Below are 14,992 nucleotides of genomic sequence, written 5' to 3'. Positions count from 1 at the left end.
CATCAAGTACCCTTATGTATGTGACTTAGATTTTCAGAGACTGTTTGTCTGAAACAAATTATTTATAAGTCAAACACCTTCCTTTTTCAACTTGATTAGCAGTTTGTTTATTCTTCTAAAGTATCTATATTAAGAATTTCATTAATGACTTCATCACTTACCAGTTGCTCTTTTAAGGCTTCTTTCAATCTTATGAGTACTAACGTACAGCAGATACAAACTTTGTTTTAATTGTTATATGACAAACCACAACTAGCTTATCTTCTTTATCAATATTAGAATATACAAATGCATTAACTCATACTTTCCAAATCAATATTTAAGACTAGCGAACTGGAAGATAATGCTTATGCCTTTCTTCAGGCCTGAAATTGGAGGAAAAAATTCCAAAAGGAATGGTCAGCTTGTGCTAACTCCTCCAATTTTAATTATCTTTGTGAAAGGACAGAGCAAGGCAGGTAAGTTATGATTTGTGGGAAAAAAAAAAAAAAAGGCCAAGTACAAAGCAATTTTTTGCCTAGTATGTATTTTTTAAAATTCAGAATTAAGGATTCAACTCACAGATTTGTCTTTGAATGTCATTCTGCAGATCTTCCCTTGAGGATCAGCACTGAAGTCTTAGAGAGCGTATAGATATTTTGCCAGAATCACTCCTTATCTGGTTTTATCTTACATGAAAGGGCTAACTCTGACATGAAACACACAGCTGCCATGACAATCTTAGGTAAACTGGACAAAACAGAACTTCCTCTTAGCTCTACTCCCTCTTACTGCCTCTGACCACAAATGAGGTCTGGGTTATGAGTTTAGAGCAAACCATTGCAGTTATTACAAAATCTTGAAATGCTTGTGCAAACATAGTCACATCCTTTGGAGATGAAATAGATACATCAAATAACAATTAAGAAAGAATTTCTAGTACTACTGAAGCTTTTTGACTGATGAGAAATCACTGATGAAATTTTAATTCTAGCTATATTTCTAGTCACATTTTATCAGTTGGCACTTGGATCATTTCAATGCCTTTGATTCTTTTTATTCCCAGCGATGGAAAAGAGCATATGGGATTTTAATGACACATTTCATCTGTGTAGATAAAATACAGAGTTGGTAGCCATTCTTCCTTCTTACAACTGGATAAATTTAGCAAGCAGCAGACAGCCTGCCCTATGTTGTGTAGGCCAAATGCAATTTGCAGACAAGTATAGGTTTTTAAATAATATCTTGGCTTCCCTTACACCGAAATCTTATGACTGACAGATAATCAAGAAGAAAACCATGTGATCGAGAAGGGAATTAGCTGTCTGCTGATAAATCTTCTGCAAGGCACATATGTAAGTAACCACAATCTTCTAAATAAGTAATCTTCATTTAGTTACAAGGAGAAATAAAAAAGGTTTTTTTAAGCAGTAAGGTTTCTCTGCTACCATATATTCTCAACTAAATAAGCTTTTGAAGACTAGAAGGGAATCCAAATCTTCTTAATCCAAGAATAAAAGATTCACCAGTAGTTTTAAAGAGGAAAGCTTTAAATAACATAAAATAATCACAACCTTTCACTCACCATGTAATTTCTGGAAAAAAAAATCCTTAGGTAATTTGTATTTGAAAGTAATTTTCAAAGGTATCTATTTTGAAAGTCATATTCTGTCATACTTCTGCTTGATCCAAAGTTATTAAAATAGGAGTACCAACTTCATTTGTTAAACTAACAAGTTGCAGATGATGCCAGTAGACAGGAAAGGAGGGAGGAAATTCCTTGCTTGTAGCACTGGTGTCTTGACAATTTTTCTGTGGATTTAATCTTTGTATCATTTAATAGGATTTTAAAGCCCAGATTTTAATAAGAGGCCATTTTAATGGCCTAATCTGAGGAGAAGAAAACCCAAACAATCATAGTCTGCTGAGAAACAAGAAGTGTTACCTTTAGCCAGAGATTTGTGATGCCCTCAGTATGTTAAGCACCAAGCACTAAGGGGCTGTTGTCTGGGCTCCTGCTTTGGAGCCTGTTGGATCTGAGAAACCTGTTAAGATAATGTGTTCCAGGCACAACATTTCTTCAGCTTCAGACCTGAGCTTCAGACCTACAGTAACAGGTTCCAAAAGCAACCTTGTGATGTGAGAAGCTGTTAGACTATGCACATTGACAGGATCATCAGAATTCTTGGTAGTATATATTGTACTCTGAAAAAGAAATTTAAAAAGCAACCTTCTACTCTCAGTTTGCAAAACATGTACAGTTGGATCATTTATTTATTTATTTTTTAAACTTTCAGGTGGTTTTTTTTTTCCTGCACAATATCACTTTTTCATACATAATAATGATACAATATCAGTCTTAGTTTTGGTAGCCTTCAGTATCAAAAGTATAGCTGTAACACTTAAAAAGTTACATTTACACACCTGGCACATTGAGTAAGATTTTTTAAAGTTCTAGTAGTAACAATTATACAATGTCTAGAAAAATACCATGTTAATTTTAAAAGAAGCAGTATGAAATTTTATTATATAGTACAAAGTCAGGTTAAAAATGTCTCTAAAGATGGCATTATTATAAATAATCAATTGATCTTGGTTTATGTTGTGTCAATTCTAGGAGAAATGTTCAAAAATACCTCACCCATCTTCCAAGCTTTTATCAACAGTGAATAATCCTCAAGGTATTTTACACTACAGAATTCACTTTAACAAAGTATTTACTGCAAAGTTCGTGATCGCCAGGATATAAAGCTAAAATACGTATTTCCAGCATAGCAGGAGGTAACCACGAAGGCAAAGAACTGTTGAGAGAGAGGAAAAAACAGATTAGGAAATGAATATATTTGAGAACACTGTAATTTCTAAGGAAAAAAAATAGTTATGGGACTTGGGAAAAAGGAAAATAGCAAACTGACAAAAATGGCACACTCTCACCTCGTGCTTGTGTGGCCATGGCAGCCAACACTGTGTAAAAGTAAGCTTATACTATGCATGGATATATGGGCTTGGAGCAGACAAAACATTACATATTTCAACTTTTTTTATAAATTCCTCATTATATGGCCTCAGTATGGATCTTACAGATTGGACTGCCACCAATCTAAATACTTGCCACTTTTAGAGGCTGAGGAATTGTCTGTGGGACAATGTGAGCTCAACCTAACATTCCTGCCCTGCTGCTGTGTTCCAGATATTGCCTACAGCCCACCTGTACCTCAGCATGGCACACAGTGCATCTGTTTGCTTACAGATTCAAATGGATTCAAATGCAGGCCTAGATGTAGTCTCAAACAGCACTGCTGATTAGTTTACCAATTCCAGAGGTCCTCTACTGATAAATAAAGATATTCCTCAGTGTCAGCAACCACACTGTCATATTACTACCTTGTCAGAAATTGGTAACATTATAAGCCTTCTATAGCAGCCTAGATTTATTTCACTTGTACTGATAAAGTCCAATTCAGCACTAGTGCTTAAGTTCTTGTTAATCACTGCATGTTGTTCAGAACAGACATTCAAGATGGTCTTCATGAAAATATAAGAAAGTTTTGTGCTAGTAACTGAATCAAGTAAAGCTGCCACTGCAAATAAGATTAACACCACTTTTCTAAGAAGTGAGCAATGAGAGGACAAGAAGGAACAAACGCAAGTTACAGGACAGGAAATTTCAATTAGATATTAGGAAAAAAAAAACCCAAATCATCCCACAGCGTGAGTAATCAAACAGGCACACAGGCATTGTGGAATAGCCATATTTGGAAATACTCAAATTCAAGTGGACAAGGCCTTGGTAGCCTGATATGAGTTAGCCCAGCTGTAGGAGTGGAGAGAGTTGGACCAGATGACTTCCAAGAAGTCCCTTCCAGCCTAAAAATATTTTATGATTCTACAGTTCCTGGCTTATATGCCATCTTTGGCATGGGTAGGCACTGCTGAGCATTCATCCAGGCAATCTAAGCCTTTCAACAGAGGGCTCTTGGTGAGCATTGTCTACTGCAAATTTAATCTCTAACTCCAAAACACTGTAGATGATGATGTAAAATCTTATTACAACAAAATACTGTAGCATTCTTCTTTTCCCAATTATTTTGTTTCTTATTAAATAAAAGCTCCATCTAAAATCTTTCTAACAGAATGACTATTGGGGATAGATTATTTGCTAAATCCTCTATCCATTAAGCCCTTGATGGATTTTGAAAGCAAGAATCCACATTTAATAGTTTATTTAGACACTGTATTAGATAAACATTATTAGGAAGTATTAGAAGAGAATACAAACCTCCCATGAGACACTGAACAGTCATGCATTTTGCATAAAACCTGAATCAGCATGGAAGCTTATCCAGCAGCAAGCAAGTTCCTGTTAGCTGCAGTGGCTGAGTAACAGATCTGTAGTTACAAACTGCCAAGAGGAGAAGACCCTGAACACCACTGAAATGACAGGGATTTAATGATCCAATTCCCAGGACAAAAACAGAGCAGGTTCAAGTTCCTATGTTCATGGCCATACAAAATAAGCTTCAGACAGGAGTTGTGAATAGTCAGGAGGACAACTGCAGAAGCATGAACACTCAATAATTTGGAATTCCTGTATACAATTGAATATGACTCCTATTGCCACAATATGAAAGAAGTTCTTTTACAAGTCCCTTAACTTTACTAGGGATTTGTGTTCACCTAACTCAAAAAGTGACAAGGCTCTTTCTTTTCTGTTCCTGTTTTGTTTTGGTTTTTTATTTTTTATCCACTTTGACTGTTTTGGATTTCTAAATCTAAGCACTAAGATAGTAATGTCAGACTAATTAGTGATTCCATCACGTTACATGATTTTTCATATATTGCCCTTGCAACTCAAAGGAAAGATTATCAAAAGTTGAAGCTGTGACAGGAAGATCATTGTGGAAACAGCAATAGCATTCCAGGGCTTTCCCCAGGGTGCTCTGTGGACAATGTAGACAATAGCTCAGCCCACAGAAAGCTGAATGCATCTTATGCATAAGTATGCAAAGTTAGCTGAGTTAGTTTGCTAACTAAAACTGCTTTTGAAGTTGTCCAAATGCATTGGGGTGATTAGATGCTCACACAATCTTTTTTGTCTGCTCTGATGTGCAGACCTCAGCCAGAGAGCTGGTAATAAATGGGGCCAAGGGAGGAGGAAATCAGTGTGATCTTAAAAACATTACTGCCTTTTCTGATGTGACTGTTATCTGATGGAATTTTTAGTCACCGCTAAAAATTATTAACTAAATTGCAGCTACTTATAGGTTTTGTGTGTGACCTCTATCACTCTGCAGCTTTTCAAAATGCAGAACACCTGCAACTTCAACCCATACTTCCAATGAGTCTTCATTGGCTATAACTTTACTGGATGTAGAACTGACTTAAACAAAAAATGAACTCACTGAAGAAGCTGCCCAGCTGTTGTAATTGTGATTGTCCAGATCTTTGGTAACTGAAGATGCATCTACAATGGCAGCAATGAGATACAAAACAAAGGCACTTCCATTGAAACACAGACCCTGTTGAAAAGACAAACATACATCATTAATATGCACAGGCATTTGTTTTCCACCATTATGAAACTCTCTTCTGAAATACACTGAACACATGCAGTGTACACCAGAATTGTCATTCTTAACTGTTTTTGCCTTTTTCCATGTTTCTATCTGTGAGATTAAAATTTAACTGCTTTGAAGATCCATAAACATTGAGCCATATTTTGGACAAACTCTTCTCTCCATCACACTAAATCCAAAAAAGTCTTAAAGTTGGTGTGCTGTGGTTTTCCAGAAATGAAAATAAGGACTCAGTTTGGTTACTGCAATCTAAGGTTAGGAAGTAAGAATATGACTCTACATGATAAAAAACAAAACAAAGAAACAAGACCAAATTGCACTTTGATTACATTTCTAATCTACACAAATAAAGGAATCAATAATTCCTGGCATATGGAGAGTATTTATAAAGCTTCCAAAACTTTGTTTTCTACACTACTGAAGGACATAAAGAGAGTGACTTTTTTTCTCAGTTGTATTCTTCCATCTCTCAGTACCTTTCCCTTCTGTCTGTTTTTAAGAGGAGAAAGAAACAGGTAAATCTAGGGAGGAGAACAGTCTGACTGGACTACGTGGGTCATCAAGACCCATGGCAGATGCTGCATTTTCTCTTTCAAGAGGCAAAGTTAATGTCTCAGGGTACTTATATTTATTACTAAGAAAGAAGCAAAGCAGGTAACAATGACCTCACATAACCATAGAGAGAGCAAACAAAAAGTTTGTTTGGTTTTTGCATGTGAGAAAGAACAGGAAAGGAAGAGAGAACAGATGTCTAAGAAGATGAAAGAGAAAAATGTATGAGGGTTTTTTTAAAGTACATGATTTTAATACGTTGTCCTTTACTTTTTCACTACTTGGTCATGGAAGTTTCTTCTTACTAAAAAAAAAAAGTTAAATCCCTTCAAACTCCATCCTGCTACTTGTCTAAGGCATACAAATTTGGTGCCATGTTTAGGTGGAAGCCTCGGTTATGCTTTGCATCTAGTTACAATTGCAGGAATGGGTAACTCAATATAGACCTCGTCCTCATGTACATAATCAGCTCCCTTCAGCTTCTGACCCCAGTTTTGCACTCTAGACTGTCACACAAATATAACCTCTAACACCGTTGCTCTAGTTGCTTAAATGTTGCCATATTGGTGCAACTCCAACTTATTAATTCCCACTGTGTGTCCCAGTGGATGCTAGGAATTTATGCCAATTACCCACAATTTAATTCACTTTTCACCAGCTTTGGCAAAATCTAAAAAAAGCTGCAGCTCAAGAAGTTAAGAAGGAACAGTGGAAAAGATCCACTTATCCTTCTGCAGGGAACTGGGCTGGGCAGTGCCTCAGCACTCAGATGGAGTCCAAGGACTGGCACTTGAGATTTGATTCACACACAAATGAGTGGGGGGTTCACCTCACCTATATCAGTTTGTTTAAGAAAAGGTACTATGTCTATCCACCAATCTCACCCCTTGTTTTATCTGAGCACTACAGCAATAAAATATCAAACTGTCAGTTTTAGGATGAGATGCCAACAATTGGCAGGTTCTGGTGAACTTCTGTAAAGCATTGATTTAGAAACTCCAAATTTGATTACCTAGAGTATTTGTTGTTATTTTCAAATTTCCCATTCCAAAAAGACTCAATTACCCTGGAAAGCTACAAATCCCTGCAATATCTTGTCATGTAGAAAAAAGGAAAAAGCACATAATTTCTGCAAAGTGCTGCTCTGGGAAATAACACTGTTGAGGAAGATGGGATGCAGTGCAAGCTGATTGGGCCTTTGCTGCCAATATATTACTCAAACCAAATGGTTCATGCTAAATTACCATCTGCTTCTTAAATTCAAATTCACCAGATTTTAAAAGCTTCCATTGATTGTTTTAGCAAAAAACTTGCACTATGAAGGAGAGTCAGTTTTGAAGCACGTCTTTTGGGCTAATTTGCAGTAAAAGTAACTGCATCTTAAGCAATTTGGTAATGTGCTTAACCTGCAAAAAGTGCATTTATGACAGAGATGTCCAGATGTAATTTTGGATACTGCGTACAATAGGAACAGTTTGAGCTAACAGTCGCCTAAGGAAGCAGAGAAATAACTAGCAGATACTGAAATTCAGGATTCTTCAGAGAACAGGGTAAAGGTGGGTGTAAACTCACTCAAAAAGATGTGTGTCATGCTCTTTCCTACAAAGACTTTAAAAGCACCTCTCTGAAAAGAGACTCAACATTCCTCTTGGCCATACAGGAGCAGCAGAGAACCAATTCAAGGGCTGTACCCAAAAGCTATTTTAATACCTTAGGGCAAAACAAGCTGGAACACAAGCATCTTTTATTTGTTTTGTGTTTATTTTTGTTTTGTATTTATTTTCTCTTTATATGACCCTTTTATATAAAAGGAGACTACCTTTTGGACTTACATTTATGTACATCTACAATATATTTGGAACTCAGAGCAAGAAATATATGTGATGTGAAATAGAAACAAATCAAATATTCCAGTTTGTCTACCACATAGATATGGGGCAACTCATTTATGTGCAGTTGTCTCCTAATAGCATTCAACTGATGAAAGAAGGGTAATGACCAAAGCTTTATTCAAATGGATATAAAGATGCTTTCCCTTTGAATGTACTTTACTTACTTGTAATGCAATGGGAAAAAAAAAAAAAACCAAAACCACACACCTTTAAATGTACTCAGACACATTACTGCTGTAATTGAAATAATCCAGCATTTCTATAGCAGTGTTACAGGCTTAATGGTAATTGCTGGTTATGAAACTTGAAAATAGAGAAGCTATCTGAACATAATCCTGGTTGTTCTTATTAGTAATTGCTATAGCTGGCTATTTATTGCAGCAGCAAATGGGAACACTAAAAGAGAAGAGTATTCTAGTATTCAATTTTAGTCACATACACAATATAGCTGATAACAAGCTGTTAGCAAAACTGAAGTCAAATACATTTCATCATAGAAATAACAGAATTCTAGTCAATAATATTTAGCTGTTAAAAAAAAACAAACCAATATCTCACTGTATCCAACAAATGCAAAGATAAAATTTATAGTGATTCTTAGATGGGTCACAAATAGCCAGTTGGCTGAAATGACGATGACTTTTAGGATCTACTATCCCGAAGACCAGGCTGTTATGCAAATGAGGTAAAAATATACTGTTGAGAGTTAGAGCTGGCCAGGTTTGCTGGATATAAAAACTGGATCTGCATTTTAAGTGCCTGTGAAATTTTTCTGTAATTACAGTAGCTGTTTATCTGATTTGCTTTAACTCTTGAGCTCAAAGCAAAGGATTACATGGTACATATTTTACATATATATAATTTTCAGCACCATTTTCACAGTAGACTACATAGGGATTGTCAGAATGTTGCTACCTCTGAACTATCCTTGCTTTAACTTCAGCAGAGGAAGACTCATGTTTTAAGAGCCCAAGTCCTGCTTCTAATGCATGGTGTTGATTCCAGTAAGGATTTCTGCTGTTTAGGCCATATGGCCAAGTCTGTTACCTCAGAGGCAGCAACAGACTCATTCTTCATGGGACATAACCACTACAGAGAGAAAAAGAGGTCAGTGTGCATAAGTATCAGTCACACACACATTAAAAATCAAGACACTACATAAATTGCTGAACAAAATGGTGAAACATCATAGAAAAAAGTGCTTTGAAAGTATCTGAGTAGTGTGAAAATTAAACACTGCAGGTATGCAGCCACATAGTAATTAGGGAAAAATCTGCAAAGAGTACAAGTAGAGTTGGTTAAATATACATGTAGAATGCACCAATATTTTATTCTCTTCAAAACCCAGCAAACCTGGAACAACAAAGAATGGGTATATTTACCACCATGGTCCATGGCACTTGTGGGATCCTGGTGTAGGTCATTGTCATGTAGATGATCAGAAAGAAGACTGTGAGAACCCAGTAGAACACAGCTACAAACATCACCCAGCCAAAGGCTGGATAGAGAAAGTATTCTGTTCCAGCGATCAGGGTCCACACCAGCAGCCCCAATACCTGCAAAAGTTACGGAGAAGAAAGAAAACTATTACACAGTTCTAGACCTCACACATTCGTTCAAGGTCAAGGGGCGACACCACTGCCACTCACATGAACCATTCAATGAGCTGGACAGGGATGCTGCACTGGCAAAATACTGATCTGACAAAAAAGATCCTATAAAACTGGTTTTACTGTGGCAGGGTGTCACAAAGGAAAAGGCGTCTTATCTGTTGATTTAGCTCAACCTTTAACTACTATGGAGCCATACTTGCAGTGGTTTTACAGCTAGGTCCCACAAGGATTGATTATTGTAGCTTACTTGCTGATGTGCATGAATTCAAATACTGCTGTTTTGCTGCCAGCAATGTCACTTTAGAAACAACAGCCTGTGAAGACCACTGGGATCTTCAGGTTCGATCTGCCACAGTCACAGGTCACTTACTAGTTGGAGTCGAGCTCAGACTGGCCCACACATGCTCTGTGGATTGGCAGACACCATGGACACAGAACAACTTACTGTAAAAGGTTGTAGAAAAATACCAACACCACTACAACCTATAACTCTAACCGGAGAAGAGCAAGTCAGATCAGGAATGTCATTATATTCCACAGCTCTTAAAACGTCTCCTAGGTTACTTGACCCTAAGTAGTAGACAAGGACTCACAAAAACTCCCTCCTGTTGGATCTGTTCAGATCCAAGACAAAGAAATACGTGAACATACTCTCTTCAGTTTTCTCCAGTGTTAGGTGATCTCCAATGCATTAAAAGGAATGAGGAGTGAGCAAAGCATAAGTCAAGTCATATGCCATAGGAAAAAAAAAAGTTGTGTGTTTTTCAAGTTGCCCAGCAATTAGAAAAACCTTAACCATAAAAAGAAAGTGATATTCTATACCTTAAAAACAAACAAACAAACATAAAGCAAAGGTCACTTTATTAGACTCAGATGTGGGAACTAGAATTCCTGTATTTGCAACAAGGCTTAGCTCTTTCTGCTATCTGGAATATGGTGAAATTACCTAGCAGTGAGAAATGGATTACAAAATTAAAGCAAATTGAAATGCATTTAACACATAAGAGCCACAGCTGGACAGCCTAAAGAATTTTCTACCCCAATATTCTATTCCAGCAGCAGTTAGTAGCGGACACCTGAGGAAATACATTAAAGAACAGACCATACAACAGTAATATTTCCTTGGACTACCCTCCTCAGCTCTCAGGACCAGTGCAGTGAAGGGACTTCCTGAGCTTGTGGTGATAGCTTTGTAATCAACAGACCCTGAGAGCAGATGATGGTTTTGCTACAGCTTCATTTGCACAAGACCTGATCCTATTCCCATGCAAGCTGCTGGCCATGGTCACATTTACTTCTCTATTGCAGAATTTAACATATATATATAATGTTTAGAGATCTATCATTCATGTTTACAAGACAAAACTTTACTGTTATAGAAAAGTTTCTTGTATTTGGTCCTCCTACCACCTTGCATCTTCAATTTTTATTTTGTCTTCAATTCATCCTCCAAATTGCCACACAAACTTAATTCAGCCCTCTACCATGTATTGAGATTCATACCAGGAGATTCAATGTATATTATTTGTACATTAATCTACATCTGCATCATGCATACAAAAAAAGCACTGCACAAAAAATGTCTGGTTTATGATTTGTTTGGAGTTTTCTTTCTCTCTTAGGAGAAAAAGCATATAATGGTCTGTTTAAGAGCATTTTCCCCCACCGTCTTCACCAATCCACCAGTTTCTCTTCAACAGGAAGCCCTAAAACTGGCTCAGACCGGGATAAAAATTCCTGCTTTTCACAGCATACCAGGGGAGGGCAGCATTGCCTAGTAAGAACAGTACAAATAGCGTTCAGTGGAGACTTTAAAACACACTATTTTCAATGCAGTTATCGGTTCAGCAATGCTCCCCATAGTTCATTTTAATTCTACTTCCAACAACGTTTTACTAATAGTAGCAATTCAGTTAATAGCACCTCAAATTACAAGAACTACCCACAATCAGATAAAAAGAACTCAATTTTCATGTAACAAGTATTTTAAGACTAAACAATTTTGATAGACTGTTTAGTTAAAAAAAATACCATTTTTGTGGGATACAAAGTTGTTTTTCATTACACCCATACACTTTAATCCAAATTTAAATTCATCATCCAGAAATTATACTGATAAACAATTGATCTCGTGCTTGATAAATAATTATTGAAGGTAGATTTATCCTAGATCTGAGTATCTTTTAAAATATCAAGAAGGGAAATTTTGAAGGTGAGGGGAAAAAAATTAAACATCAGTAAATACTCTGTTTATAAATGTTGATTTTTAGAACACTTTTAAATAGAGAAGTAGATTTTTCATGAAATGCACAAGACTATGAACAAATGCAATAAGATTGATAGAGATACCTCAGCTTATATAATGGATTATTATTTGAAAGAGCAAAATCTTCACAAGTGGCAAATTATTAAAATTAAAAAGGAAAATTCTGAGGTTACACGAGACCACTAATCTTACATAACCACACACTAAAGCTAGCAAGACATTCCCTAGAGCACGAGTATCCAGGTTGGGCCCTGTTTTTCCCAGCAGTATTCTAATCTGGAATTATCACCCCTCTTCCAAGATCATTTTAATATTTAGGTGGCTGTACACCTCACATGTATTCCAAAGAATTGCTTTTAATCCACATTTTTAGCTAGCTTGTATCAATGGTAGAACATCTCACCCAGGCAATTGAGATGCACCGCAGATGTTACAGATTTATATTCTTAACTGGTTCCTGCATCGTAACTTTGATGGGTTGCATATTAGAGCACATTTGACATTTTCAGTTAGATCCAGATACTCTTACAGCATATTACTGGAGCTGACAGGCTAAAATAATATTTCAGACTTCTTGATTAGACCTGAAAAGGTCAGATCAGCCCATGGTCAACAATTCACTCTGTGTAGTTAAATGATATGGCAAATGGTTTCGCTGCATATGTAAACATATGCAATAAATTGATTTAGAGTTCACACTGGCCGTCAGCATCTACAAAATACCTCAGGAGCCAAAGGAATCCAGACATCAAGGCAAGCCTTCCGTGATTAGCTGGTATTCTCAGCATGCTAAATACCGAGAAGCTTCTGCGGTGTTAAACACCTGCCTCGTAATTTTCTGACTGTCCCTTACATGACAGGTTTGCTGTTCAACAGATCAGTACAAACTGGGTGACACTGCTGTATCTGCTGGAGCTGAGAATGCCACTTCTCCTACTGGTTTGGTATCACACCTCCCCACTGGGAAAAAGTGGACTATATTCAAATGTCAACTCAATGAGCATCCAGTGTACAGAATCTGGCAAGTGAGTGATAGACAAGCAATACTTGATTCCAAGATCAGCAACAGCTGGGGAGTGCCCGCAGTAATTCAGCGAGCACAGAGGGTGCACAGCCACCTTCACTGCTCCAGGTCAGCTCTAAGACAAAGGAGAAAGCTCCACCCAGGATCTGGGGAAGGCCTGTATCTCATTATGACCAGGTAGGCTAGAGTGTATTAGTAATAGCTAAGTATTTAATTTTAATTTATGAGCAAGTTGGAATATGCTTAATTAGAATTACAGGAACATACTACTACTGTGGAAAAAATGAGCCCAAGAAAGGGGGAGGGAAAGGCATGAAGAAGGCCCAAGAAAATAATGCATTTTACCATTAATGTGGTAATGGACGAGAGGGGATGCTGGGTCCTAAGACTATAAGGGCTTCACCAACCGGGTCCGGTTTTTCAAGTCAGATGGGAATAGGGATGTCAGTGCAAGATAAAGGCAAGCAGTTTTCTGTTGTTTATAGCAGGTTCTGATTTCAACTCAGACATTTATTTTGTGGTCATTTTACTGCTGCTTGATCAGGTACCTCCATTACTAAAATGCATTAATATGTCAATGCACTAATGCATACTTCAGCAGTTGGCAGACACCATAAAAAGTAAGTAACTTGGTAGCAAAGTCCAACATTATTGAGTGTGCAGGTTTAAAATTAAATGCTTAATTACATTTTCAAACCCTTAAATAAATGCCATAATTCTTCTGCAGTGTTGAGAACTTCAAAAATATGGGATTATTTAGTCACTTAAAAAAAAGGGCGTTGTTGTTAGTACATGAGACACATCTTGTCTCGTATCACAAGTCAGCAGGTATACAAGCAGCTGTGAGCTTGAATCTGTGTTTCCAGTTTTGCTTTTTAAAGCAGCTTAAAAACTGCAAAAGAAAATTAGTATTTGCTACCTGCATTTAAAAAGGTTATGATGTAATAACTCCTCTCCAGTGGTACCAGGGTTTGGAATTCTCCAGCATTTCTCCTGAGTGGTTAACTCAGCAACACAGTTAAAAATGTGTGTACATCCTTTCCACAATAAAAGAAGTCTCATTGTAGCAGAACTGACAGGAAGAAAAACCCAAGTCTCACATATTAAATTAAAACAAAACAAAAAAAAAAATTGGCATGTTTGCCAGAAGCTTTTTCTATCCTTTATCTAAGAGATGCTTCCTGCGACCATAAGCACTGCAGGATTTATATGGAGTTGCTACTGGCACAGATGAAAAGGATGGCAGATGGATACTAGAAGAGTTGTGCATTTGCAGCACGAATTGCCTCCTGTATGCAAAGCCACCTAAACATGGATAGCATCCAGCAAGGAGAAAGCAAGACATCTTGCCTCTTCTTCCTAGCAAAGGAGATTTATTACTAGAAGACAGAGAGACCATTCTAAATTATTGCACATCATTATTTCATTACTAAATCACAAGTTAGGAGCTACCTTAGCAGCAGTACAAGCAGCCTGTCAGTGTCTCAACCTCCATCCTTTTCTCCCTTGGCTACATACCAGGATGGTGGTGCTGGTGTGGTTTTTAAGGAAAAAAAGAGTGAGAAAAAGAGAATTCTCCCTCTACTGTTCCTGTAAAACATGTCCAGGTCAGTCAGTCATAGGAACAGGCAGATTTAATGGTATCATTTCCAGCTGGTTTTATTTTACAGATTTATTGATTTATTTGCAGATTATTTACAGATACAGAATTACTTTTTTTTTTTTAATGTTTTTCCAGCTCAGGCTAAATAGAGTAAATGTTTGCACTGCACTTTAAAAGAGTCTTTAAATCAGAATTTTTGTGCTCTCATACATCATCCATGAAGTGACATACAACAATTCTGCCTTCTGCCACTAGAGCGAGCACAATCATTGCTTTTTTCTTTAGGAAAGGAGCACTTTGCCCAGCAATAACATCAGGGCAATTTCCATTCAATGCAATCCCTGCAAAGGACCATTCAAAATAAGCAAGATATATATATATATATGTGTGTGTGCGTATAAATCTTTCATTAGGGTAATTCCAAATTTGAGTGTCTTCCCAAAGGGATTTTAACAGGATCACTTCCATACCAGGTACAACAGCAACA

The 14,992-nt window shown here is 37.0% G+C and overlaps 1 protein-coding gene across 1 annotated transcript in view; it reads right to left on the bottom strand.

Annotated features, from left to right (window-relative positions):
- Positions 1 to 2,228: 2,228 nt before the first annotated feature.
- CMTM8 (CKLF like MARVEL transmembrane domain containing 8) overlaps positions 2,229 to 14,992 on the bottom strand; it is a 35,882-nt gene continuing 23,118 nt past the window's right edge. Inside the window, exons 2-4 of the mRNA XM_053952850.1 lie at positions 9,382 to 9,555; positions 5,382 to 5,498; positions 2,229 to 2,780 (exon numbers count right to left, since the gene is read on the bottom strand). Coding sequence (XP_053808825.1) covers positions 2,697 to 2,780; positions 5,382 to 5,498; positions 9,382 to 9,555 — 375 coding nt within the window. The 3' untranslated portion in view covers positions 2,229 to 2,696. The remainder of the gene's footprint in view (positions 2,781 to 5,381; positions 5,499 to 9,381; positions 9,556 to 14,992) is intronic.

Source organism: Vidua chalybeata, chromosome 1 (assembly GCF_026979565.1).
Source record: "Vidua chalybeata isolate OUT-0048 chromosome 1, bVidCha1 merged haplotype, whole genome shotgun sequence".
In the NCBI taxonomy this organism is placed as follows: Eukaryota; Metazoa; Chordata; class Aves; order Passeriformes; family Viduidae; genus Vidua; species Vidua chalybeata.
The sequence above is the reverse complement of the archived record's forward strand: the minus strand, read 5'-3'. Positions and strand labels throughout refer to the sequence as shown.